This window comes from Saccopteryx leptura, chromosome 2 (genome assembly GCF_036850995.1).
Source record: "Saccopteryx leptura isolate mSacLep1 chromosome 2, mSacLep1_pri_phased_curated, whole genome shotgun sequence".
In the NCBI taxonomy this organism is placed as follows: domain Eukaryota; kingdom Metazoa; phylum Chordata; class Mammalia; order Chiroptera; family Emballonuridae; genus Saccopteryx; species Saccopteryx leptura.
The window spans coordinates 44,938,116-44,965,404 of NC_089504.1; the positions used below are offsets into that span (position 1 = coordinate 44,938,116).

Here is a 27,289-nt window from a genome sequence, read left to right on the forward strand (position 1 = left end):
CACCAATTCTAGGTGCAATTCTACTTCACAGATTTTTTAATTTAGTAAAAATTTTTATACTGCAATGTTTTACCCTTATTTTGCTAAATTGACAATGACATTTGTAGTAAGGTTGGATGTTTTACCTTCAACACAATTAATTACCCACAGCTTCACTTTGATTCCATGCAGTGGAGGGGGGAAAAATCAAACCATTGTTGAAATTGATGCTACTGATTTTCTTTTTGAAGCATCTGATCAGACTGATACAACACTAGCCTCAATGACCTCTGTGAAGTTCTTTCTTTGATAATGGAGTCAACATAAACAGCTATCACTCACTATTTGCACTTATACAAGAATAGTTGGAATAAAAAAAATGTACAGTATCAAATTAGAAGAATAATCATTTGATCTAAGGAAAAAAGCCTTCTGTCAGGTGGAGTGTAAATGAACCTTCTGTCACTGCATGCGTGAAATTGTAGGCTTTGAATGTCATTTTCTTAAAAGACATAGATGCTGAGGCTTCCTCTGGAAATTTGTGTTTTCTGGTTTTCCTGGGGCTAATGATATTCCCTTAGTCCAGTGGTCGGCAAACTCATTAGTCAGCAGAGCTATATCAACAGTACAACAACTGAAATTTCTTTTGAGAGCCAAATTTTTTAAACTTAAACTAAATAGGTAGGTACATTCCTTATCGAGGTAGCCCACATGTGGCATTTTGTGGATGAGCCACAGTCAAGGGGCCAAAGAGCCGCATGTGGCTCGCGAGCCGCAGTTTGCCAACCACTGCCCTGGTCCTCTGTGGTGAATGATAAATGTTGACAAACATTTTTTTTAGGAAACTTACTTTAGAATGTTTTTAGATTTACAGAAAAATTGTGAAGGTAGTGAGGAGAATGCCGCATAACTACCCACTCTCCCCCATTGTTAACCTCTTGCATTGGTATAGTGCACTTGTTACAATCAATGGACTGATATTGATACATTACCATTAACTAAAGTCCATACTTGTTCAGATTTTCTCAGTTTTTCCCTAATGTCTTTTTCTGTCCCAGGACCCTGTCCAGGACCCCACATGACATTTAGTTGTCATGTATCATCTAGGCTGAGACAGTTAAACATTTCAAGCAAGTTAGATTTTTATCATCCTGCTTCTTGAGGAAACGAAATTATTTGGTCCATAACTTTTTATTAAGCAGGTACCTTTGTTTTTGAGGTCTAAAAGGGCTTACTGTATTGCAAAAAAACAGAAGAATTACCATCTGATAAAATAACATTATACACTTTAAACGATGCTACAAATGGTAAAATCATAGTAGGAAGAGCACTTCAGGTACTCTCTGTTGCTCTGTGGCAAGACTGCCAACTTCTGCTTTCCATATCTATTTCATGTACACGGATCTAGAATTTCCTAGTTCCCTATTGGTTGGGTCACACAGCCACCGAGCAGCATTGCTGATCTTGCAGGTGGTTCTCAGGTGGCCAGCAAGCAGCTGCCTCCATCCGCTCTCTCCTGCATGATCCAACACCTGGAAGACTTACCTGTCTCCTGCTTCTCTTGTCTCAGCTTAATTTGATTTTATCAGTGACTCTTCTGTTTCTGCCCCTGAAAGACAAGGCTTAGTTACACTGGGTCAGGAAAGGGGAGATGGGTTTGTCACTGATTGTCTCCTGATTTGGGCACACATTCATGAGAAGCCTTTTTACTGCTGGGTGTCTACACGTGACCAGGTAAAAGCTGGAGGTGCAAAGTGCACATCCACCAACTTGCCCTGGCTTGTTTTCATGTGACTGTTAATAACTTTAATTCAGCATTCGTACACTGTTTAGTAAGTTACTGTTAATGTCACCTTTTGATTAAAAAAGAAAATTCTGTATGAATGATAAAGCAGACATGATCCAGCACCATAAGCATAAGCTGTGATTGCTCCCAGCAAACCTGGGAAGGTGACAGATGTCAGCTAAAAGGAAATTTTGCATAGAAACTGATATAGCACTTCGTATTTTCTCCCTAAGCCTGATTTTTCTTGCCAAATAGAAGGAAGTTTTCAGTGAAAAGTAATTGTGATACACCTGCTTGCATTAACCTTCCTAGATCATGCCCAAGTTTAGCTTGATTCAAAGTAAATTGGTAGAAGAGAAATATTGGGAGAGTGAATGTGCATTGAAAGTACTCTTAAGTAAAGGGGTTCATCTTCTCACATGTACACATGGACAGCATTGCTAATGTGATATCCATACATGAAGAAAATTTGATAGGGAACTCGGGACAGGATGCAAACACGGTGTTTCCCGGGTGTAGGAGGGTTAGGTCTGCATTACCCCACCCCACTCCTTTGAGGGAACAGCTCCAAACAGCCAGCAAAGCCCAGGACCCTGGTCTGGCTTGTCTTTCCTAGTCTGCAGGACGGTGGGACCAAGTTCATGAGACCATTGTGTGTTTTCTCTGGAAAGGAGAGCCAGGTACCCATTCTGTGACTGAGTTAATGAGGAGTGAGACCTATTGTGAGGACAGACTGAAATCATTACATGCAGCTGGTTCAAGGTGGTTAGTGGGAAGGACTTGAACTTCAGAAAGAGAACTGAAGGTGCCTGGGTCTTGCAGTCTAGTTAGATTCAACTGTTGGAATTTCTTTTCCGGTTAGTTGGATTTTATTCTGGAAGTATGTGTACTATGTAATAAAAGTACATTTTGAAGTCAGTAGATTTGACTTCTATGGGGGAAAAGCTACGCCTTTCCACTTACATCATTCAGTGTGGTTTGTTCTAGGCATTGAGCAAGATCAGCTGGTATCACCTTAGTAGGAATATACTCATCCATAGAAATAAGCTATCAGATTTTTAAAAGGCTCTTTTTTTAGATCAGTTTTAGGTTCACAGCAAATGAAAAGGAAGGTACAGAAATTTCCCACATGGCCCCTGTCCCTGTACATGCACAGCCTTCCTCACTGTCAGCAGCCCTCACCAGAGTGATGCATTTGTTACAATTGATGGACTGATATTTATACATCGTAATCACCCATACTCCTTATTTTTCATTAGGGTTCATTCTTGGTACCATGACATTCCATGGGCTTGTACAATACATAATGACATATACTCACCATTATAGTATCTTACAGAGTATTTTCATTGCCCTAAAAATCGTCCGTGCTCTGCCTATTCATCCCTACCCTTCAGCCTACCAACTATGTACTGATATTTTTCCTCTCTCCAAATTTTGCCTTTTTCAGAATGTCATATAGGAATTATACATACTGTATGTCACCTTTTCAGACTAGCTTCTTTCTATTAGTAATATGCATTTAAGATTCTTCCATGTCTTTTCATGGCTTGATAGCTCATTTCTTTTTAGTGCTGAATAATATTTCCTTGTCTGGATGTGTAATTTATCCATTCACCTACTGAAGGACATTATTGGTTGCTTCCACGTTTTGGCGATTATGAATAAAGCTGCTGTAAACATCCATGTGCAGGTTTTTGTGCAGACATAAGTTTTCATCTCCTGCAGGTAAATGCCCAGGAGAGCAGTCGCTAAATGGAATTGTAAGAGTATGTTTAGTTTTCTAAGAAATCACCAAACTTCTTTCTAAAGTGGCTGTACCATTTTGCGTTCCCACCAGCAATGAATGCGAGTTCCTGCTGCTCCTCCTCCCTACCAGGCTTGGTGTTGTCAGTGTTTCAGATTTGGGTGATTGTAATAGGTGTGCAGTGATATCTCATTGTTTTAATTTGCATTTCTCTGATGACATGATACAGCATCTCTTTATGTGCTTGTTTGCCATCTTTGTCTCTTCTTAGGTGAACTTAAGGACTTTGACCCATTTTTGATATGGGTTGTTTGTTTTCTTGTTGAGTTTTAAGAGTTGTTTGTATAATTTGATAACAGTCCTTTTCAGATGTGTTTTTGGAAATATTTTCTCCCCATCTGTGGCTTGTCTTCTCATTCTCTTGACTCTATCTTTCACAGAGAAGTTGTTAATTTTAATCAATCCAACTAAGCAATAATATTTTTCATAGGTTACAGCTTTGGTGTTTTATCTAAGAACTCATTGCCATACTCAAGGTCATCTAAGTTTTTATATTACCTTCTAGGAGTTTTATAGTTTATCACTTCAGGTCTATGATTAATTTTTGTAAAAGGTATAAGGTCTGTAAGGTCTGTGTTTATATTCATACCTTTGCATGTAGATATCCCGTTTCCCTGCACCATTTATTAAAAAGACTATCTTGGTTTGTTGTATTGCCTCTGGTCCTGTGTTAAAGATCAGCTGACTATATTGATGTGGGTCTATTTCTGGGCTCTCTATTCTGTTCCATTGATCTATCTATACTATCAGATTTTAATTATCTATAATTTCACATTTCTCTAACAAAGAAGTGTAGAAGCTAAGGGAAACTCCTAAAGTCCCACATTTCTAGATTAAATGACAGTAAATTTAAGATTTAATCTTTGCCTCTGAAAACTTTTTTCAAAATCCTTGCTTAATTCTTTGCTGTTGCCCAAATTTTGTGAAGATGGGAACAGCTATGAAATGCACTTGATCCTGTCATCTCTTTCTTTACACCTCCTAATGGCTTTCTGCCCTCTCAAAATAACCGCCCCTCCTTTTCTTCACTGCTTTCAGGCCTGGTGCAGTCATTGACTCCTGCTGACTTCTCCTTCCCCACCCACAGCTGTGACCCCTCCCCACTCTGAGCTCTCTGGCCTCATCAGCTTCTTTGAGTTACAGAATTGCTGGATCCTTCCTTGCCCCCCAAGCCACTCACCTATGGTTATTGGGCCTGGGAGATGAATAGACTCGTATTTTAAACATCTAAAATTGATTAGCAATTTAGGGTGCATTTTTCTCAGAATGCCTTTTATTTGATCCTTTTTCTTTACACATAAATTGGACTTTTTAGTGTTAGTGGCTCTCTCTGCATAGAAGTAGAGCCTGTTTTGTTGTCTGGGACAACTAGCACATGTGACTTCACTTTAACCTTTTCCTGGTATTTGTCAGGTACACCTGTAAACAGGCTACTTGGTATTAGTGAATCCCAGTGTATTAGATGAGGCCATAGACTTCAAAGTGCTTCGATCCCTGTCAGTGGTGGGCACTGTTTTGGGAACTCAAGAGGGTTGCGCTGGGACAGGCCTGGGGAAGCAGGGCTGTGTGTGCAGCACTGTGCAGTCCCTGCTTGTTTAACCCTCGGCCCGGGGAGGCTGGTGACTGCGCTCCGGGAGTGGGACACATCGTCTTGGCACCTAGTGTGCTGAGCTGAGGAACCTGCAAGTGCTCAGCTGCCTGTACCGGGCACAGCATTCAGCTCTCTCAGTAGGGACCGGCTATCCTCTCTGGCTATGATCAAGTATTGCTTCGTTTCTGTTTTGTTTTTTCTTTTCCATCAGGTGTGAAAATTGCCCCGTGCCTTCTGTAGTAGTCTGTCAGCATAATCCGATGTTTTTCTAGTTTCACAGATACAGACGAAATGAAGCTCACAGGCTGATGAGGGGTGGGGGTGGGTCTCATTGTCTGCAGTAGTGTTTTTCCTGATTAGCTTTAGGTAAGTTGTATAAGATTAGCTCATTTTAATCTTAGTTGTGCCTTTATTCTTTAAAGGAGTCCTTTTGCTGTGTGGACAGTTTTTGTAGCAATAATGTCTGTATCCTCCTCCAGATGGGCTGAGTTGGAATTCCTGGCTCTGCCACGGGATGATACTCACCTGTGTCTGCCTCAGTTTCCTCCATGGTAAATATCTAGAGTGCTAGTGATAATTTCTTTATGGGGTTGTCAAGAGGATTAAGTAAACAGTACATGTAAACACTGAAGTCCCTGCGGACCGCATGTGTAAGGTGCTGGAGGGCTGTCTGCGTCAGCACAGGCGTGCTTCAGAACAGCCTTGTGTTCCTTGCACAAGAGAGGGTGGTGGTGGGAAAGACTTACCCTGGCCAGAGAAGTTTTATTACTTAGCTCACATAAAGCTATCAAGGAAGTAATTTAATGTGGAAGAGCATGATAAAAAAACGAAGTAGGGAACTATAATGCCAACTTTCTAAGTTCATGGTGACCCTAGCAAACTTCGTGGCTTTCTGAAGTGCAGACTTATGTTTTTCTTATGTGTCAGACAGCCCAGTGTGGTCAGGCAGTCCTCGTGAGCTGTTCCCCTCAGTGTGGGGATTCAAGCACGTGCTGTCCCGTGGCTTTCTGTAGTGGAAGTGTTCACTTCAGCTATGAGGATGAGGGAGAGAACAGAGGGAGGCAGAGAATGAGAAGGGAGAGAGGGAGAAAGAAAAGGATAAAGGGTGGGGAGAGACGGGGGAAGGGGCAGAGAAAGAGATAGACACATAGAAAATGAATGTATGAATTAGATTCCACATGAGCTGAGGGTCTTACAGAGGATTGTAAGGGCCAGGCACGGGAGTGGCAGCACATCATTTCTCCTCCCCTTCCCCTGGCCAGAACTAGTGCCATGCCTCCAGCTTGCCTGCAGGGGTCCTGGGAAGTCAGTGCTCCCCATGTGCCGTGCAATAAGAAGCAGGATGGAGGAGTATTCAGGTCATCTCTAGGGCAACAGTTACCCATGTTATGTGTGAGTGGCAGATAGTTTCTGTTATTAATCTATTTGTATAATTTACTGTAAATTATTTCTGAAATTCTGTATAATGCCAGGACCAGCAAAGGACCCAAGGGAATTTATGGTGATTATGCTCCTTTCTTATTTTGGAAATTTGCAGGAAGTCCGGAAATCTATAACAGCTACTTCTGAACATTTTATTGCTGTCAATTGTCCAGTAAACAAGGACTTTCAGTGACAGTATAGTAATGGTCATCCATGATAGGTTGGTTCCTATTCATGAGAAAGTTGTTATGCTGTTTATTCTGCTGGTGGTCAGAACATGGACAGAAGGCAAAGAAGTATGTGGGACAATTTAGGAGTAGAGATTTTTTTTTTTGTATTTTTTCTGAAGTGAGACGCGGGGAGGCAGAGACAGACTCCCGCATGCACCCGACTGGGATCCACCCAGCAAGCCCACTAGCAGGCGATGCTCTACCCATCTGGGGTGTTGCTCCCTTGCAACTGGAGTCATTCTAGTGCCTGAAGCAGAAGCCATGGAGCCATCCTCAGTGCCAGGGCCAACTTTGCTTTAATGGAGCCAGACTGAGCTTGTATCCTAGTTCCGCCACCCAGACACTCTGTGACCTTGGGGACATCATGGTCTGCTGTGGTTGCCTAGGTGTTTCTGGTAACAAATACCAACTGGGTGTGGCTTGAACCACAGAAATTAATTTTTCTCACAATTGAAGTCTGAGATCAAGGTCTTGGCTGGGTTGGTTTCTTCTGAGGCGACTCTCCTTGGCTTGTAGATGGCCATCCTCCTGTGTCTTCATGTGCTCTTTCCTCTGTGTCTAAATTTCCTCCTCTTTTCAGGATAGTCATATTGGTTTAGGACACTTTCGATTGACCTCTCCAAGTATAATCACAATCTGAGGTACTTGTGTTAGGACTTTAACATAGGAATTCAGGGTGATAAAAATCAGCTCATAATAGGCATTTATCTCTGCCTGATCTGAAGAATAGGTTTATAAAAATACTTTATAGGGTTGTTGTGAGTATTCAACGATATGATGCATACAAATTGCTTAGCATAATACTGGTGTATAGTGAAAACTTACTAAATAGAATTTTTTGGGGGGGTGAGACAGTGAGACAGACTCCTGCATGCCCCCCACACCCTGAAGGATCCACCCAGCAACCCTGTCTGAGGCCATTGCTGAGTACTGAGCTATTTTAGTGCCTGAGGCTCATGCTAAGATGGAGCTATCCTCAGTACCTGGGGTCATGCTCGAATCAATGAAGCCAGTGAATTTGACCAGGAATTAAATCCAGGATGTCCATATGCTGGGCCAACGATCTATCCACTGAGCCACCTGGCAGGGCCTGAAATATTTTTGTTATGATTATAAATCTTATTATACGTAGCTGTGTGCTGTTTTCCAATTGGGTGATGGTTGTATGCACAGACTTTCAATTATTGAGGCCTGGGATTACTGTAGTCTTTCGTGTGCTCCCATAGCATTGGAACAGGCTGCCTTCAACAGAGTAGCAGGGCTGAAGCCCAGATGTTTTGATTAAGAGGATGAGTATGGATTTTGTGCTAAGGATTTCTGAGTGGTCTTCTTTGCCTGTCACTCTGGTGGTGTTAGGCATCACACATGGCTGTGAGATGCGCTCAGATGTCCTGGTTCCTGTAATGGTGTACCTAAAAGTTTTACCAGCCCTAGATAAGCATCTGGAGAGGAGAAATCTGTCTATGTCAAGGGCAAGAGACAGAGGACTTTTTATATTGCCAGGGTAGTAACTATAAAATTATAGCAGTCGATCCCTGAAAGAAAGAATTATCCAAGCACTCGAGATGATTTTTTAAAAAGCATTCCTGTGATTGTAACCATCCCAAATAGTTCTAGACTTGACGAGAATTGGTAGAATTCTGTAATGTTGATATTATGGTAAGTTATCATCTCAGGCCCAAAATAAGGTCTTATCATCTAAATTCCTGGCAATTTTTTTCAAGTGACATAAATATTCCCTCTTTTAAAATGGTGCTGCTGCTGTCATGACACAGTCGCAGCTTGTGTTAGCTGTCAGCAGCGTGGTTCTCCACTAGGGTCAGGGAAAGAAGGTCAGGTGGCACGGGCTCTGATGGAGTACGCCGTCCCAGGAGGACAGTATGCCCATCGGCCGGGAGCAGCGTTGGATGTGGTAGGGAGTCTCCTGGTGCATCGATGGCAGGGACGTTCTACAGGCACATTATGCATGGCTCAAACCAGATCCGCTTAGCGCCTCTGCTCCTAAACTTGAGTCAAGGGCACTGCCAGCCAGATGGCCGTTCTTAACAATTTTCTCTTGAAATAACTCTGAAAACTTTGTTTTTTAACAAAAATTATTAAGTAGTGAGTATAAGGACTGTCACATATAAATAGATACATACAGGAATTTATGAAGTAATTTTTAACTGACCATAAAATAATAGGTATATGTTTTATGTTTAAGATCATAAAATCTGAAATATATCCTTATTGGAGATTGGTAAAACATGAAATTAAACAATCAATTTAGGTATTGTTTTAGAGTTACTTAACTTTATCTCTATAAATTGATGTACCTTTCTGTTAAAGAAAACCCATCAACAACAACAGGAGCAGACAATAGTAGTTTGTCACTCAAAATTTTACTTTGGATTCTTCCCCTCACCCCTCAATGCTCGTTTGGAACTTTATGTAGGAATTAAATTATGCACCAGTAAATTGTGTTGCAGGGGAGTAAGTTGCAAGCAGGGAGGATGACGTAGCAGAAGCCACCAAACTGGAAGACGGGAGTTCTAATTAGGTCTTCCTGCTCCTTCCTCTTTATTAGCGGCGTGTCATTGACCCAAGTGTCTGACTCTCTGAATCTCACGGTGGCTGCTTTCAGTCACGTACAATCCAGTTGAGTAGGCAAGTCATACGGGTATGAAAATGTAGGTAATTGGACATAGAGCTGAGAGAGAACCAAAATATCTATTTTAGGGCTTAATCTGAAGCCTCAATCATTCTAAAGTGACAGAAGTCTTCTTCATACGAGGCTATTGTTAAATAAAATGGGAACTCTTCTTAACAAAATGTTCTCATTTCTGACTTTATAGCAAATCAATATGGTTTGCCTCCATAAAATGTGACTTATTGAGTACATTAGTAAAAAAAAACCAAACATTTTCCAAAGGGTAACTGTATCTACATTTATAAATTTCAGAAACTGATTAGTAATAATTGATGAGTCTCTCCTTTTTTTCCCTTCTACCTTAGCATATAACATTGGGTGTTTCATATAATGAAATTTCAAAATTGTATCTAACCATCTCTTTGCCATGGAGTCTTTCTTTCTTTCTTTCCCTCCCTCACTCCCTCCCTCTCTCCCTCTCTCCATCCCTCGAGTCCTCCCAATCTCTCTTTCCCTCCTCCACTTCCTTCTCTCCCTCCCTTCTTTCCTTCCTTCCTTCCTTCATTTCTCTCTTTCTCTCTTATTTATTTATTTATTTCCAGGGTTATAGCTCAGTCATGACAGAGAAAAGAACTTTTAAAATTTGATAGCCTCCCAGTAATTCATTACCTTTATCAATTTTTTGACACAATCTAGTTTGATGCCATTTTACCCAATCTGTTCCATTTATTTAATATATATTTTAATGTCCTTTTACACCTAAATGGTTAAATTGCTAATCTTATTTTAATATGTAGAAAGTACAGCAATTATTATTTTAAATATTTTGTTTCTTCTATTTGTAAAATAAAGGGCTTGAAATAGATTAGTCAAAGCTTGCATGTTCCAAGTTCAAGAGTACATATAATGAAAAGGTGTGCATCCTCTTGAATTTCAGAGCCCAGGACAAGGCAGCCATGCAGCTGAGTGAGCTGGAAGAGGAAATGGATCAGAGGATTCAGGCTGCAGAACACAAGACGCGGAAAGACGTGAGTGTGTGGGATTCGTTCGTCAGTGAGTCCCATGACACGCCCTGTTGGACTGGGCACTGGGCATCCTCTGGCTGGAGCAAGTTCAGGCTCCCACAGGGGCTCCCGACAAGGACACTTTTAGTGGTGGTGGTTTTGGGTGGTAGGTAGGGTAAAGGGAGAGACAGAGAATAAATAATGAAATAAATGAAGCAGATAATTTCGATAGGGACAAGTGCAGTAAAGAATCAGAGTGTGTGTAGACGCACCTGGCACAGGGGGATGTTCAGGATGAGAGGTCTGGTTGAGAGGAGGTGCCATGAGAGCTGAGGGCTGAGGAGAAGACAGAGCCAGCCTCCTGCAGAGGAGGTGCTCCAGTGTCACACAGCACCGTCTCACTGCCCATGCTTACTGCCAGCCTTGTCGCTAGATGACAGTGACATTCACATTCCCTCTGCTAACCTCCATGTTCCATAATGGAATATGAATTATAAGTAAAGGTACATTTGGGATATACTTTTATTCATCATTACAGGAATTCTTATAGTTGAAAGTTTTGGATGCTTCAGTGATTTCAAAGGAAGAAATAATGACCTTTTTTCCTTATAAAATAAATTTGGATCATTAGTGTTTACTGGAAATAGAAAATAAACCTTTTTTTTTTCCAAGTACTGTTGGCTTTCATTTTCTTAGAAAAGTATCTTTTTCTTTGTTTCCTTTTTTTATTCACTTGTCCTGTTAACTCTGAAAGACAGTACAATTGAGTGAGAAGGGCCTGAGTGTTGGCATCCGTAGACCGGGGTTTGTGTCCTGACTCTGTCCTGTCTGGGTTATGGATGATGCGGGAACAATAACCTGACCCTGGAGCCTTTGTTGTTTCATCCTAGGAGTGGTTTCAGTCCCAGAGGAGGCCGTGTATCCAGAGTCTCGTGGTCACTTCTGCCCTCCCTATGTAGGAGACTTGTGATCAGCCTTACTTCAACAACATCATTTCTCATCTCTGGGGTTTTGAAGAACCTATTTAAATAAACACAACCTTTTTATTTTCTTTTAGGAAAAATGCAAAGCTGAGGAAGCCCTCAGTGACCTCAGACGTCAGTATGAAACAGAAGTAGGAAATTTACAGGTGACGAAAATGAAACTGAAAAAGGTTGGTATGTGGCACTAGATTTTAGGAATGGCTTCAGATATCAGTTTGTCTGAGTTATTAGTGGCTAAAAACATTTGGAATCACAATGGAGCAGCAGGTGTAGTCAAACCTCAGAATTGAGTTAGACTCCGTGAAAAGACATTTTTAAGGGCCTCCATTTCCTTTTAAGTTTCCAATGGCCTCCTGCCTTTTGCATGGATCTAAGAAGTATTTCCGATCCTTGAACAGTTGTCCATCAACCCCCGCTGTTCTTTCCTTAGTCTTCACCGCTAAGGGCCCTCATTTTCCACGTGTCCAGTGGACTGTGCTCGTGGCAGTGGAGGTACTGTCTCCTGGTCACAGAGCCTAGTATGTCTGTCCCCAGCTCACTGCAAGGGACCTGGAAGATATTGAGTGAATCTTTATTAAATGAAATGAATATTCCCCGTCGATGTTGAAAGTTCCAGATCTTGAGGACCCCAGATCAGCAAGAGGTGGGTGAGAACCTTTTGAAGCGTGAGCAAAAGTTTGAATGGGTTTTATCCTTTGCTTTATTTGGTTCCAAATGAGTAGGGTACGGTCCACGCAGTGGAGTTTTGCTAGATTTTTATCAACTAGCTTCAGCTCTGGTGGGGAGGAAGAGATTTAGAACATTTGCCAGTTTCCATGGTATAAATACTCCATTACTGATTTCAAGCTACTAAATTGACATCACTGAATGCACAGCTTGGGAAGAGGTGCTTAAAACAGGCCCTCACCTGGTTGGACAGGTTGACTCCAGCACGGTGTTGGATGCATTTCTGCTATGGGATGGTCTCCATAACTAACAAGAATATCATGGCTAGCACGAAAGTTAACGCTTACAAAACAATCAGCTCTGAAAGTGGCATTGTGAATTTGAGGACATCCCTTTGCTTCTGTTGTTGATGTGATAACCTTTAATACTCCTTACAGTGTTAATATGCAGTGAGCTTAAGTGATGATTAACTGTATTTTGTGGGCTATCATGATTTAAACCTCTGGAATTATTAAGAATTCTCATAGTATTCTTGGAAAATTATTATCAATATTAACCTTTTTTTCTAATTTCCAAAGGTCATTAGACTGTACATATGATGGTTATATTGCAGAATTTGGATAAACCAATCCGTTATTTATGTCAGTCACAGATTTTCCTCGTCATCATCCTCACTTATTTCCATGTCTCCCGAAATCTTCAGACTAAGAGAATGTGTGCAAGAAGAGACAGATTTTTACCCTAATACAACATACGATGAAGACCAAATAGGCCCTGAGAGTCAGGAGTGATGACACCTGAGTTCTTGTAGAGTCTCAATTTCTGCCCTGTAATGTCTGAAACAGTTGACTTCTTCTTTCTGATTAACTTCTCATCTGTAAAATGTGATTAATAATATGTTGTCCTGCCTAACCATAATAACTGATATTTTGTTGACTTTATAGTTTATTAAGTACTTTTTCATAATTTTAAAAAATCTAAATCTCAAACATTTTTTTAGAAGTCGATATAAATATCCTAACTTTTTACAGATGAGGACTCTGAGTTCTAGAGAGGTTAAGTAACTTATTCAAAGGCACACAGCTACCAAGTAACGGAGTCACCTATACTAAACAGTTGGTGCTTTCTCACTTGTACCAGACTTCCTGCTTGCTTCAAAGGGTTGTTCTGCAAATCAATGATTCACAGCGAAGTCTGAGATCAGTAGAAAAGTTTATAAAGTTGTTAAAATGGCCGTTACCGTATGCCATTGATCCTGAGAAATTAGTGATGCCACAGTTCCTCTTCTCTGAACTTGGCGTGCATCTCAAAACTCAGCAGCTCGTCTCAATTACAGTCAGCATGTGCGGACATGACACAGTTGTGTGCGAACCTTCTGGCAAGATGAAGTCCAGTGTCAGAGTACTTAGATTTTGACTTAGATTTAATGAAATAAACTATACATTTTGGACAGTATGTAAATATTTAATTAATGACACACACAAATCCTCACATTTCCCCTGGGGTGTAACCTATTTTTATTGAAGAGATTTTTGTTTTTCAGGTTATAAATTATCCTGAGCCAACTGGAAATACTAATGAGCCAACCAGGAAGCAAAGCTTGTGGATATATTTCTCTAATTTTGTTTGCATGTGTCTCTACCTTCTCATCATACATAAAATTTGATTTCAGTCATTCAGTAAGAATTACCTGACATCTCTGTGAAGAAAACATAGGTGAAAACGACACTAACTTTGTTCTTAAAAATATTAGACTCTGGCAGGACAGGTAGACCATTTACAAATAAGTATAATACCAGATAGAAAGTGTTAAGTTTTCATAAAGTTCTAGGTGAATATAGAGGTGCAGGCTGATGCAACATAACTGAAAGAGCAAGGATTGGTTTGCTTAACAGTCAGTGGTTTCCCAAAAGGTCTTTCCAATTGTTTCAAAGAAATTTTATTAAACAGTAAAACTCCTTTTTCAGTGTTTAAATTATTTAGATCAAATTTTGAATTCTTATGGATTATATGTAATTTAATGACTTATAAAGTTCTCTTATTTTGAAAATTGAAGACTTCTAGAATTCTTATTTCTATATGCAATGATATTACTAAACTGACCTGAATCAATTTGGTATATGTCTGTAAACACACAAATTTTATTTGCTCTTTCAGCTAGAAGAACAGTCAAAACATGTGAGTCAGAAAGAAGATGTGGCTGCACAAAAAAAACAAATTTATGATTTATCAATGGTAAGAATCACGTTCTCACTTACGGAGTCACATTTCCTGTTAGACTACTGTTTCCTAAATATAGTTATGCTAACCTTTCACTGTTACAGGAATAGAAGCTCAAAGAGACATTAATACTATAATGAGAAAAGTCTATGAAATACCTTTCAAATCATATTTTGATTTAATCTTACAAATCAAAGATATAATTTATGCAGGCTTGTTCCCTCAGTGATGCCCCACCTGTTGTAAATGGTTACATTTCTTTTATCCCAACAATAATGTCCTGGCCTTGAACTTTCTTTTTTTTTAATAATTTTATTTTTTTAATGGGATGACATCAATAAATCAGGATACATATATTCAAAGATAACAAGTCTAGGTTATCTTGTCTTTCAATTATGTTGCATACACATCACCCAAAGTCAGATTGTCCTCTGTCATCTTCTATCTAGTTTTTTTTGTGCCCCTCCCCCTCCCCCTTTCCCTCTCCCTTTCCCCCCTCCCCCCGTAACCACCACACTCTTATCAATGTCTCTTGGTTTCACTTTTATGTCCCACCTACGTATGGAATAATGCAGTTCCTGTTTTTTTCTGATTTACTTATTTCACTTCGTATAATGTTATCAAGATCCCACCATTTTGCTGTAAATGATCCAATGTCATCATTGCTTATGGCTGAGTAGTATTCCATACTGTATATGTGCCACATCTTCTTTATCCAGTCATCTATTGATGGGCTTTTTGGTTGTTTCCATGTCCTGGCCACTGTGAACAATGCTGCAATAAACATGGGGCTGCATGTGTCTTTACGTATCAATGTTTCTGATTTTTGGGGGTATATACCCAGTAGAGGGATTGCTGGGTCATAAGGTAGTTCTATTTTCAGTTTTTTGAGGAACCACCATACTTTCTTCCATAATGGTTGTACTACTTTACATTCCCACCAACAGTGTATGAGGGTGCCTTTTTCTCCACAGCCTCTCCAACATTTGCTATTACCTGTCTTGTTAATAATAGCTAATCTAACAGGTGTGAGGTGGTATCTCATTGCAGTTTTGATTTGCATTTCTCTAATAACTAAAGAAGATGAGCATCTTTTCATATATCTGTTGGCCATTTGTACTTCTTCCTGGGAGAAGTGTCTGTTCATGTCCTCTTCCCATTTTTTTATTGGATTGTTTGTTTGTTGATGAGTTTTATGAGTTCTTTGTATATTTTGGATATTAGGCCCTTATCTGAGCTGTTGTTTGAAAATATCATTTCCCATTTAGTTGGCTTTCTGTTTATTTTGTTATCAGTTTCTCTTGCTGAGCAAAAACTTCTTAGTCTGATGTAGTCCCATTCATTAATTTTTGCCTTCACTTCTCTTGCCTGTGGAGTCAAATTCATAAAATGCTCTTTAAAACCCAGGTCCATGAGTTGAGTACCTATGTCTTCTTCTATGTACTTTATTGTTTCAGGTCTTATGTTTAGATCTTTGATCCATTTTGAGTTAATTTTAGTACTGGGGGACAAACTGTAATCCAGTTTCATTCTTTTGCATGTGGCTTTCCAGTTTTCCCAGCACCATTTATTGAGGAGGCTTTCTTTTCTCCATTGTGTGTTTTTGGCCCCTTTATCAAAAATTATTTGACTATATATATGTGGTTTTATTTCTGGACTTTCTATTCTGCTCCATTGGTCTGAGTGTCTATTTTTCTGCCAATACCATGCTGTTTTGATTGTCTTGGCCCTATAATATAGTTTAAAGTCAGGTATTGTAATGCCCCCAGCTTCATTCTTTTTCTTTAGGATTGCTTTGGCTATTCGGGGCTTTTTATAGTTCCATATAAATCTGATGATTTTCTGCTCTATTTCTTTAAAAACTGTCATTGGAATTTTGATGGGAATTGCATTAAATTTGTATATTTCTTTGGGTAATATGGCCATCTTGATTATATTTATTCTTCCTAACCAAGAACAAGGAATATTCTTCCATCTCATTATATCTTTTTCGATTTCTCTTAACAATGGTTTATAGTTTTCATTATATTAGTCCTTTACATTCTTTGTTATGTTTATTCCTAAGTATTTTATTTTTTTTGTTGCAATCGTGAAGGGGATTGTTCTTTTGAGTTCCTTCTCAGTTGTTTCATTGTTGGCATATTGACTTCTGTATGTTAATTTTGTATCCTGCAACCTTACTGTATTGGCTTATTGTTTCTAGTAGTCTTTTTGTGGATTCTTTGGGGTTTTCAATGTATAGGATCATATCATCTGCAAAAAGTGATACCTTTACTTCTTCTTTTCCGATATGGATGCCTTTTATTTCTTTGTCTTGTCTGATTGCTCTGGCTAGAACCTCTAGTACCACATTAAATAAGAGTGGAGAGAGTGGACAACCCTGTCTTGTTCCTGATTTAAGGGGGAAAGCCTTCAGTTTAGTGCCATTTAATATGATGTTAGCTGATGGTTTATCATATATGGCCTTTATCATGTTGAGATATTTTCCTTCTATACCCATTTTGTTGAGAGTCTTAAACATAAAATTGTGTTGTATTTTATCGAAAGCCTTTTCTACGTCTATAGATAAGATCATGTGGTTTTTGTTCTTTGTTTTGTTGATATGGTGTATTAGTTAACCATTTTACATATGTTGAACCATCCTTGAGATTCTGGGATGAATCCCACTTGATCATGATGTATTATTTTTTTAATGTGTTGTTGTATTCGATTTGCTAGTATTTTGTTTAGTATTTTAGCATCTGTATTCATTAGAGATATTGGTCTGTAGTTTTCTTTTTTTGTGCCATCCTTGCCTGGTTTTGGTATGAGGGTTATGTTGGCCTCATAAAATGTGTTTGGAAGTATTGCTTCTTCTTCAATTTTTTGGAAGACTTTGAGTAGAATAGGAACCAAGTCTTCTTTGAATGTTTGATAAAATTCGCTGGTATAGCCGTCAGGGCCTGGACTTTTATTTTTGGGGAGGTTTTTAATGTTTTTTTTCTATTTCTTCTCTACTAATAGGTCTGTTTAGGCTTTCTGCTTCTTCTTGACTCAGTCTAGGAAGGTTGTCTTTTTCTAGGAATTTATCCATTTCTTCTAGATTGTTGAATTTAGTGGCATAAAGTTTTTCATAGTATTCTACAATAATTCTTTGTATATCTACGGTGTCCGTGGCGATTTCTCCTCTTTCATTTTGGATTTTGTTTATATGAGTTCTTTCTCTTTTTTCCTTGCTAAAGTCTTGCCAAGGGTTTGTCAATTTTGTTGATCTTTTCAAAGAACCAGCTCCTTGTTCTATTAATTTTTTCTATAGTTTTACTGTTCTCTATTTCATTTATTTCTGCTCTGATTTTTATTATCTCCTTTCTTCAGCTGGTTTTGGGTTGCCTTTGTTCTTCTTTTTCTAGTTCCTTAAGGTGTGAAGTTAAGTGGTTCACTTGGGCTGTCTCTTGTTTGTTCATATATGCCTGAAGTGATATGAACTTCCCTCTTATCACTGCTTTTGCTGCATCCCATAGATTCTGATATGTCGTATTGTCATTTTCATTAGTCTGTATATATCTTTTGATCTCTGCACTTATTTCTTCTTTGACCCATTCATTTTTTAAAAGTATGTTGTTTAGTTTCCACATTTTTGTGGGATTTTTTTCCTCTTTTTTGCAGTTGAATTCTAGTTTCAAGGCTTTATGATCAGAAAATATGCTTGGTACAACTTCGATTTTTCTGAATTTGCTGATGTTGTTTTTGTGGCCCAACATATAGTCAATTCTTGAGAATGACCCATGTACACTGGAGAAAAATGTATACTCAGTCACTTTGGGATGAAATGCCCTGTAGATATTTATCATATCCAGATGCTCTAGTGTTTTGTTTAAGGCCACTATATCTTTGTTGATTCTCTGTTTGGATGACCGATCTAGAGCCGTCAGCGGTGTATTGAGGTCTCCAAGTATGATTGTATTTTTGTCAGTTTTTGTTTTAAGGTCAATAAGTAGGTGTCTTATATATTTTGGTGCTCCTTGGTTTGGTGCATATGTATTAAGAATTGTTATGTCTTCTTGATTCAGTGTCCCCTTAGCCATTATGAAATGGCTATTTTTGTCTCTGAGTACTTTTATTGTCTTGTCGTCAGCATTATCAGATATGAGCATTGCTATGCCTGCTTTTTTTTTTATGTTATTTGCTTGGAGTATTGTTTTCCAGCCTTTCACTCTGAATTTGTTTTTATCCTTGTTGCTTAGATGAGTTTCCTGTAGGCAGCATACAGTTGGATTTTCTTTTTTAATCCATTCTGCTACTCTGTGCCTTTTTTTGGTGAGTTTAATCCGTTTACATTTAGTGTAATTATTGACACTTGTGAGTTCCCTATTGCCATTTTCTAGATTGCTTTCTGTTAGTTTTGTGTCTTATTTGATCCTTCTCTTTCGTTTTTCTATCTTTTGTTTTTATTTGGTTGTATTCCAAACATCTTTCTTCTGTTGCTATCTTTTTTATCTCATGTGCTTCTGTGGTGGTTTTTTCAATGGTGGTTACCTTTAAGTAATGAAAAGGTTTCCTACCCTGTTCATTGTAGCGCACTATTTTGTGAGTACTTTTGCACTCCATCGTCCTTTGCTACTGTTAATCTCCATCCTCTCACCCCCTTTCTTTTTGTTGTTGTCACAGTTTAAATTTGGTTTTATTGTGTTCTTCTTGGAGCTTTTACTTGTGGCTTTATTTTTTTTTTTGTTCTTTGTATCTGATTGGAGAACTCCCTTTAGTAATTCCTGGAGTGGGGGTTTTCTGATGATAAATTCCCTCATCTTTTCTGTATGTGTGAATGTTTTTATTTCTCCTTCATATTTGAAGGATAGCTTTGATGGGTATAGTATTCGTGGCTGAAAGTTCCTCTCTTTCAGGACTTTAAATATTGGGGTCCACTCTCTTCTAGCTTGTAGAGTTTCTGCTGAGAAATCTGATGATAATCTAATGGGCCTTCCTTTATATGTTGTATTCTTCTTTTCCCTGGCTGCCTTGAGAATTTTTTCTTTGCCGTTGGTTTGTGCCAATTTCATTATGATGTACCTTGGAGTAGGTTTGTTGGGGTTAAGAAAACTCGGAGTTCTGTTTGCTTCTTGAACTTGAGGCTTTAGTTCTTTCCACAGGCTTGGGAAGTTCTCATCTATTATTTGTTTGAGTATGTTCTCCATTCCATTTTCTCTCTCTTCTCCCTCTGATATACCTATTATTCTTATGTTATTCTTTCTGATGGAGTCAGATAATTCTTGTAGGGCTATCTCATTTTTTAAAATTTTTGAGTCTCTTTCTTCTTCTCTCTGTTGTGCCTCAAGTTGCTTGTCTTCTATTTCACTAATCCTCTCTTCTATTTGGCCTGTTCTATTAGCTAAGCTTGTTACCTTGTTTTTCAGCTCGTGAATTGAGTTTTTCATCTCTGTTTGATTTGTTTTTATAGTTTCAATTTCCTTGGAGATATACTCTTTGTGTTCATCAAGTTGTTTTCTGAGCTCCCTAAATTGCCTTTCTGTGTTTTCTTGTATATCTCTGAGTATTTTTAGGATTTCTATCTTGAATTCTCTGTCATTTAGCTCCAAGGTTTCAAATATATTAAATTTTTTCTCCATAGATTTTTCCTCATCTATCTGTGTTACCTCTCTTTCTTTTGTATCCATGATATTCGATTTTCTCTTCCTTAATGGCATCTGAGGGTGGTTTTGTTGATAGTATTAATGAGATTTAATAAAGAATAAAAAGTTAAAAAAAATAAAAAATTGAAAAAAGTTGTGTTTTTTTGTAAAAATTAATAATGAAATAAAGAAAAATAAAATAAAATAAAAATTTTAAAAAAAGGAAATTATTCCCCCCCTCCTTTTTTTCTCTCCTCTCCTCTCCCCTCTTTCTTGAGAAAATCTTGTGGTGAACTGTGAATTATATTGTATTAAATAGAACAAACAATGCCTGTAATGGAGGGCCTGAATTGGGGAAAAGTAATAAAGTGGGGAAAAACCCAGAAAAAAGGGGGTATGGACCCACAAAAAGCAAATAAGGAAAAAATTTGGATCAAGAATAAAATGTTTTGCGTTTAGGTGTTGGTTGACTAAGAGTTATGATGAGAGGAATAAGAGGGAAACAGGAAAATGGGGGGACAAATTAAAAAATTACTATTGTATTTAGTGGAACAAGAGCTAGATAAAATGGAGAGCCAGGGATGGGAGCAGTGCTAGTGAGTTAAAAAGGTGAAGTAAAAAACCCCCAAAATGCCACAAACATAAGTTTGAGTCCCAGATAAGATAATTTGTTCGTTATTGAGGTTTGAATGAGAGGAGACGTAAAGGAGAAAGGAAGAAACTAATATAGAGGGAGAAAAGAAAGAGAGAGAGAAAAAAAGAGGGAACCACTAAAAGAAGAAAAAAGAAAAAAGAGGAGAGAGAGAGAGAGAGAGAGAGAGTTAAGGGTTTTGGAGTGCAACCCTCATAGAGAGAAAGGAAGAGGAAAGAAAAGATAATGGAAGATGTAACACTTATGGGTAGTGTAGTTCAAGGAGAGGAGAGAGTAAGACCGGTAGAGAGTTAAACGACCAAATTGGAGGAGGAAAAAAAAATATCAAGGATGAAGAGAAACAAACGAACAAATATAATAAAATGGGATAGGTTATAAAGTCTGTGGATTATTCTTGATTTTGAGAGGTTATCTTCTTGCTTTTTCTTTTCTCTCTCTCTTCCTGGTCAGTGACTGTACCTGGGTTCTGCCCCTTTGGCACGCTCAGGTAGAGGTTTGCAGTTGATAAGTCTCTATGGCAATGTCATGTATTGTGCTTTAGTCACATTGACAGTCGAGGCTCGTTAGCATTTATAGGCTACGACAGTGAGAGAGTCCGTGTTCCAGGAGCCTCTCTCCTAGTCTTTCCTTCCTCAATTAGTAGCCTGATAATCCAGCTATGGGGTTGCTGCTTCCTCTGCCTGGATAGTAAGAGGCTCAAAGAGCTGGCCACTCCCCACTCTATTCCCACTCAGCACAGGGCTCTGGGTAAGGCTCAGTCATTCAGAGCTGCTAGTATAATCAGCCGGGGCTTCCACCCACTCAAAGACCTCTGGCTCTGCCACTCTGTCCGGTAACACGGGCAGGCACCCACTTCTGGGGCACTTGGAGGAAACTCTCGTTCACTAACTGCGCGCGCAGACCAGGATGTCAGGCCAGAAGTCTCGCCCTCTGAGTGAAACGCCCCACCCACACTGAAAAGTTCCAGTGTTGGAATTGGCTCTCTCTCTCTGTCCCCGTGTGTGGCTTTTTCAAGGCACTGGGGCGGCCTGAGATTCTGCTTTCGGCCCACTCAAAGGCCCCTGACTCTGCTTCTCTGTGGGATAACATGGGCTCCCACTCCTGAGGTGCTGGGAGGAGTCTCTTGCCCATTCTCTGTGCGTGCCAACCAGGATATCAGGCCAGCCGCCTCACCCTCTGAGTGAAACCCCTCCCGCATGGACAAGTTCCAGCGTTGGAATTAGTTCTCGCTCCCTTCCCATGCGCGGCACCCTCAGGGCGCTGGGGCGGCCCGAGCTTCCGCTTTTGGCCCACAAAAAGGCCCCTGACTCTGCCCCTCTGTGGGATAACACAGGCAGATACTGCCGAGGCACTCGGAGGAATCTCTCGCTCACTATCTGCGCGCGCCGACCAGGATATCAGATCAGCGGCCTCATCCTCTGAGTAAAACCCCCTCCCGCACGGAAAAGTTCCAGCGTTGGAATTAGTTCTTGCTCCCTCCCCTTGCGCGGCTTTCCCAGGGCGCTGGGGCGGTCTGGAGATTCCACTTTCGGCCCATACAAAAGCCTCTGACTCTGCCTCTCTGTGGGACAACACGGGCGCACACTCCCGGGGCTTTGGAAGGAATCTCTCGCCCACTATCTGTGCGCACTGACCAGGAGATTGGGTAAAATGGCTGCCCCGCTTGTCTTTCTTTGTCTGGGTTTGGCGCGAGTGTTAGCTGTATTGCCTGGGTTGTCACAGGAACAGTTTTTCCTCAGCTTGGATCTCCGTGCCACAGCCTGGTTCGGCCGTTTGTGCCGCGGCCTGGATCTATTCACCCCCTTTGCCTGCCTTAGTTTCTATATTCTCAGTTCCCAGTGAAATCCGCCCTGTTTAGGTTAGTGAGGAAGGCGGAGCATTTCTTACTCCCTATTTCCTTCGGGGTTTGGTTATATATTTAGCCAATTTATCGCTCGATCATACCTTCGGGTGTATTGCAAAACATCTGGAGGCTCCAAGGATAGGTTTTTCTGTTTCTGGTTGAAGATCTTATTGAGTTTGGGGGGAGATTTATTGGTATTGCTTCCTACCCTGCCATTACTCTGATGTCATCTCTCTGAACTTTCAATAGTTAACCCTGCATTCTTATAGTATCAACTCTCACCTGTCTCCCCTGGCTTGCTGACTATATTTTTAGTCTTTTTATTGTGATACCAATAATATTTGCATCTGTTTATATGACCATGAGGAAGTTTTCTTTATTTTGTTTTTAGGTTAACTCTATAAGTTGAAAGCCAATAATGAACATTTCTTTTATTCTCACTGAGGAGCCAAGAAATGAGATAGTATGAGCTAGAATTGCATTCCTGTCTCTCTATCCATTAGCCCTGTCACCCAAACTCTTGGTCAAATGAAGCCTCTTAATGCACAATCACTTCTATGTCCGGCCACATCTTAGTTGGCTTTGTATTTGGATCATGACTTTCTTAGAGTCACCTGGTTTGTTTTGTTTTGATTTCTTGTTTTTTTGTTTCTTATTGTAAAAAACAAATAAAACTGCCATCTTTATGATATCAGTGATACTTTATAACTTCCTAATTTTTCCTCCCAATGCACCGAAATCGTATTTTTCTCCTTCATATTAATTTTAGAATGTACAAAGTTTCAGTCCTTATTGGATTGATTGCTTTGCTGCCCATATGTCCTCTTGAAATTTCGGATCATTTTAGCAGCTGGGGTAGGTTTCTGGGCAGCTGGGTAAAGGCATTTGTTTCCCTCAAGGCCTCCACCCTGTCATGGGTCTTTCTAGAAGCTGTGTGTGTGAAGCTGGCTGTTGTACTGGGGGACCCCAATTACCAGAATGGGTGGGGCCTGGGTATTCAGAGGGATGCTTTACCTTTCCTTGTAGGAGTCATATAGTTCTTTTAAATTTCAATTTATTGTATTGACATGTTTTCAAGTGTCTCACTCAATAGAACACCCTCTGCCCACTGCATCGTGCCCCCATGCCCCATGCAAAGCCTCTTTCCACTGCTGTTTCATCCCCTGTTCTCCCTCTGTTTACCTCCAAGAGCCATTCCGTTTTTTATGGTAAAGGCAAGCCCTGTCTGGTTGCCTTTGGAATCACTCTGGCTATCTGCGGTTCTTTCGTAGGGTAAGAGCAGGCATAGGCTTGAGGGGCAGGTGACTTAATTTATAAGTTGAACCTGTATTCAGCTGTGCTCTCATTCTCTGGGCTTCTGTATGGCCAGCTGCCTCTCCTCTGTTCCAGGCAGAACCCTCCACATGCATCTTCCGGGCCTGCTTTACCCCTGCTCTCTGTCTTAGCACGTTTCTGTCCAGTTTCCATTTCCAGAAATGCTTAATTCACTTAAATGCAGTTGGGTCCCTCTTCCATTCTTTATACTTTCATTGATTTATTTCCTTTCGTGTTTCACATAAATAGGGTCTCAGAAGGGATGGAAGACAAATCCAAGTACACAGTTCACCACTTTGACCTGCTTGAATTTTATTTTAGATAAATTTTTAAAGTTTTAAAAATTTTGTAAAAAAGTTTTATTTAGAAAATTAAATTTAACAAGGTGACATTGATCAATTAGAATACATAGGTTTCAGGTGAACGTTTCTATAGCACTTGAACTGTTGATTATGTTGTATACCCATCACCCAAAGTCAAATCATTTTCTGTCACCTTATATTTGTCCCTCTTTACACCCTTTACCTCCCCCCTCCTCTACATCCCTCTCCCCCACACCCACCTCTCCTAAATCTCCCCCTCCACCCTCCTCTACATCCCTCTCCCCCACACCCACCTCTCCTAGATCTCCCCTCCCCCTCCTCTACATCCCTCTCCCCCACACCCACCTCTCCTAGATCTCCCCTCTCCCTCACCCACCTCCCCTAGATCTCCCCTCCCCCCTCCTCTACATCCCTCTCCCCCACACCCACCTCTCCTAGATCTCCCCTCCCCCCTCCTCTACATCCCTCTCCCCCACACCCACCTCTCCTAGATCTCCCCCTCCTTGTAACCACTTCACTTTTATACATGTCCACGAGTCTGTTTTATATCCCACTTTTGCATGAAATTATACAGTTCTTAGGTTTTTCTGATTTACTTATTTCACTCAATATAATGTTCTCAGAGTCCATCGATGTTATCGTAAATGGCAATGTCTTACTTCCTTAGAATTTCAAAAAAAAACTATAAAATTTCTAACCACGCTGGTTTATTTTTATGTGCAAAACTTAAAAAATGTTAGTTGATAGGATTTTTGTGAAAAGGAGCCAGTCTGCCTGGTAATAGCTCCTCTTCATTTCACAGTGGTTTCGTCAGTAGTGCACAGCTCTCATTAAGTAAACAGATGTTTAAATGTTGGTCTCAGTTAATTTGCCAATAACATGTCACAGTTCATAATGACAACAAGCTGTAGAGTGTTGGGAGTTTGGCACCAAATATCAATTATTAAAAATAAAAAGAACAACTTTGAGGATTTAGATTTTGGACACTTTAATAATTTATAATAATTTCACATTACCTTGACTTCATAATTAATTATTTGAATACTGAGATTCGAAGACCTGTGGATGGGTGAGAGTTTTGTGCAAGGACGTTCCACTCCTCTTGACTTTATTTCTCCAGGTGAAAGAGACTGAATCTAATACCTGCAATGTTCTTTTTCTCTAGGAAAATCAGAAAGTTAAGAAAGATCTTTTAGAAGCCCAGAAAAACATAGCCTTTCTTCAGAGTGAATTAGATGCTTTGAAAAGTGATTATGCTGATCAGAGTCTGAATTCTGTAAGGTATGAAACTTCACATTTGATTGTTTTAGTTTGAGTGGAATGTTCATTTTGGTAACCATACATGGGATTCCATGCTCAGCTGTGTAACAAGAAAGGCTTATTGATTAACTTTACTGACACATTGCTTTCTAAAGAGTTTATGTTCAGTATTGGCTTTTCTAGTAATTTTTTGTGTCTGATTTTTTTATGCAAACAGATTAGTTAGTTTAATTATTGACTGGGTAGGACAGTGCATGGCTTAATAAATACTTGAGTTAACTTGGAGCAGAAGAATATTTCTAACATGTCAAGAGTCAGTGCTAATTAAAGGACTTTGAAGATAGGAATATTGGTCCTTCAACATAAGGAAAATTAGCTATCTTAGACAAGTAATTTTATTTTACTATGCTTTAGTTTTGCTGTTATTGCATTAGTAACAGAAGGCGTTAACACACACATGGAGGTGTGTATTTATATATATATATAGATAGATAGATGCACACACACATGACTATATATATGGAGATGTACAACAATGCATATGTGTGCAAATATAAAATATATATAAGCATACACATTTGCATATAAGTATATCTATACATATATGCATATGAAATGCATCTATAGTATATGCATGTATGTATATACACATATGTGTATACTTGGGAAAACATAACATTTTTTATTTGTTTGTTTACAAGTATTTATTAGAATCAAGGTCCTGTAATGGAAAGCAGTGAAACATTTATTCAGCAGGTTCTTGAACTACATGACAAGTGTTGAGTGTGCAGTGTATAAAAAAGGACAGTTGTGGTCTCTGCTCTTTGACAACTTCAGATTTAGTTGAGGAAGATAAAAAGCTAAAAGATGACAGAGTGGATGGGCAGTTTATTGTGGAAGAGTAATAATTCCAGTATTCCATGAGCATTCTGGAAGCTAGTGAGGGGGTTTGTTGCTTAGAAATGGCCGAGGTGGAATATGGGCTGGAGATGAGTGACTGCTGCTCAGCATGACCTTTGAGGATGAGGCCAGGGCTTCACAGTGAAGTAACCGAGGGAGGAATCAGCCTGTGAGAACATACCGTGCATGGAGACAGCGGGGCCCTGTCCTGTGGATTCCTCTGTGGTGCAGGGAGGAGGGGGGGAGTTGGAGTAGGGGCGAGGCAAGGAGAGAAGGACCCAGGAGAAAGATAATAACGGGGTGGGATTGTGTAAGGATTCGAATGGGCAGAGCAGGGTTAGAAGGAGAGGAAGGTGGGGAGAGGGCACTCAGCAGAAGGGCAGCGGTTCATTCCCAGTGAGGAGCAGAGCCAGGCCAGTGGTGGGGTGTAAGGCAGGTGGGTGCTGAGTGGGCGATGAAGTGGAGCAGCGCCTTGCACAAGGAAGCAGAGAGTGTGGGCCTGTGTGTGGAGTCCCAGGAGGAGAGGGGCTGCTGACGGGGGAGGGGCCAGGTGGGAGCCCAGATGGGAATGGGTAAGGACACGCGTCTTAGAAAAGGTGAAAATGAGTTGGAGATGGCAGTTTTGGGTAAGGCAGGACTGAACTCCTGATTCTCATTCAAACAAAAAATACCATTTTACAGGGATCTGGAAGTAATGCGAGAGTGCATGGAAGTTCGAAATACTCTTCAGAGGCAGATTGAAAAACTCCAGTAAGTTCTCTATAAACTGCTCATTCCATTTACATTTTACTTCTGTTGTTGTTGTTGTTAATAAAACACGTGCCACATATACCACAAGGCGCTGTGTCCTAATACGGGTTCCTGTGTGTATGCATGCATCCTCTAGCTGTGCTGCATTTAGAACAATCTCTTAGCTGTCTGACGCCTCTAATCCTAAATCAACTACTCACATCCAGGCCCCAGAGCATAATTCTCTAAAAGTCCTTGCAAGTCAGGTGCTCTGAGCCCTGTGTCTCTGTTACACTTCTGTGGAGAGTGATGGCCCTGGCGTTCACGGCTGCCTCTGTAGCTCAG

General features: G+C 40.0%; 1 protein-coding gene across 3 annotated transcripts in view; it reads left to right on the forward strand.

The window, feature by feature from the left end:
- The window catches only part of LOC136394579 (ras and EF-hand domain-containing protein-like), a 79,311-nt gene that overhangs the window by 17,233 nt on the left and 34,789 nt on the right, over nucleotides 1-27,289 (forward strand). For all 3 annotated transcript variants that reach the window (XM_066367927.1, XM_066367925.1, XM_066367924.1), the window contains exons 2-6: nucleotides 10,382-10,472; nucleotides 11,506-11,601; nucleotides 14,255-14,332; nucleotides 25,221-25,336; nucleotides 26,897-26,965. In XM_066367927.1, coding sequence (XP_066224024.1) covers nucleotides 10,382-10,472; nucleotides 11,506-11,601; nucleotides 14,255-14,332; nucleotides 25,221-25,336; nucleotides 26,897-26,965 — 450 coding nt within the window. The remainder of the gene's footprint in view (nucleotides 1-10,381; nucleotides 10,473-11,505; nucleotides 11,602-14,254; nucleotides 14,333-25,220; nucleotides 25,337-26,896; nucleotides 26,966-27,289) is intronic.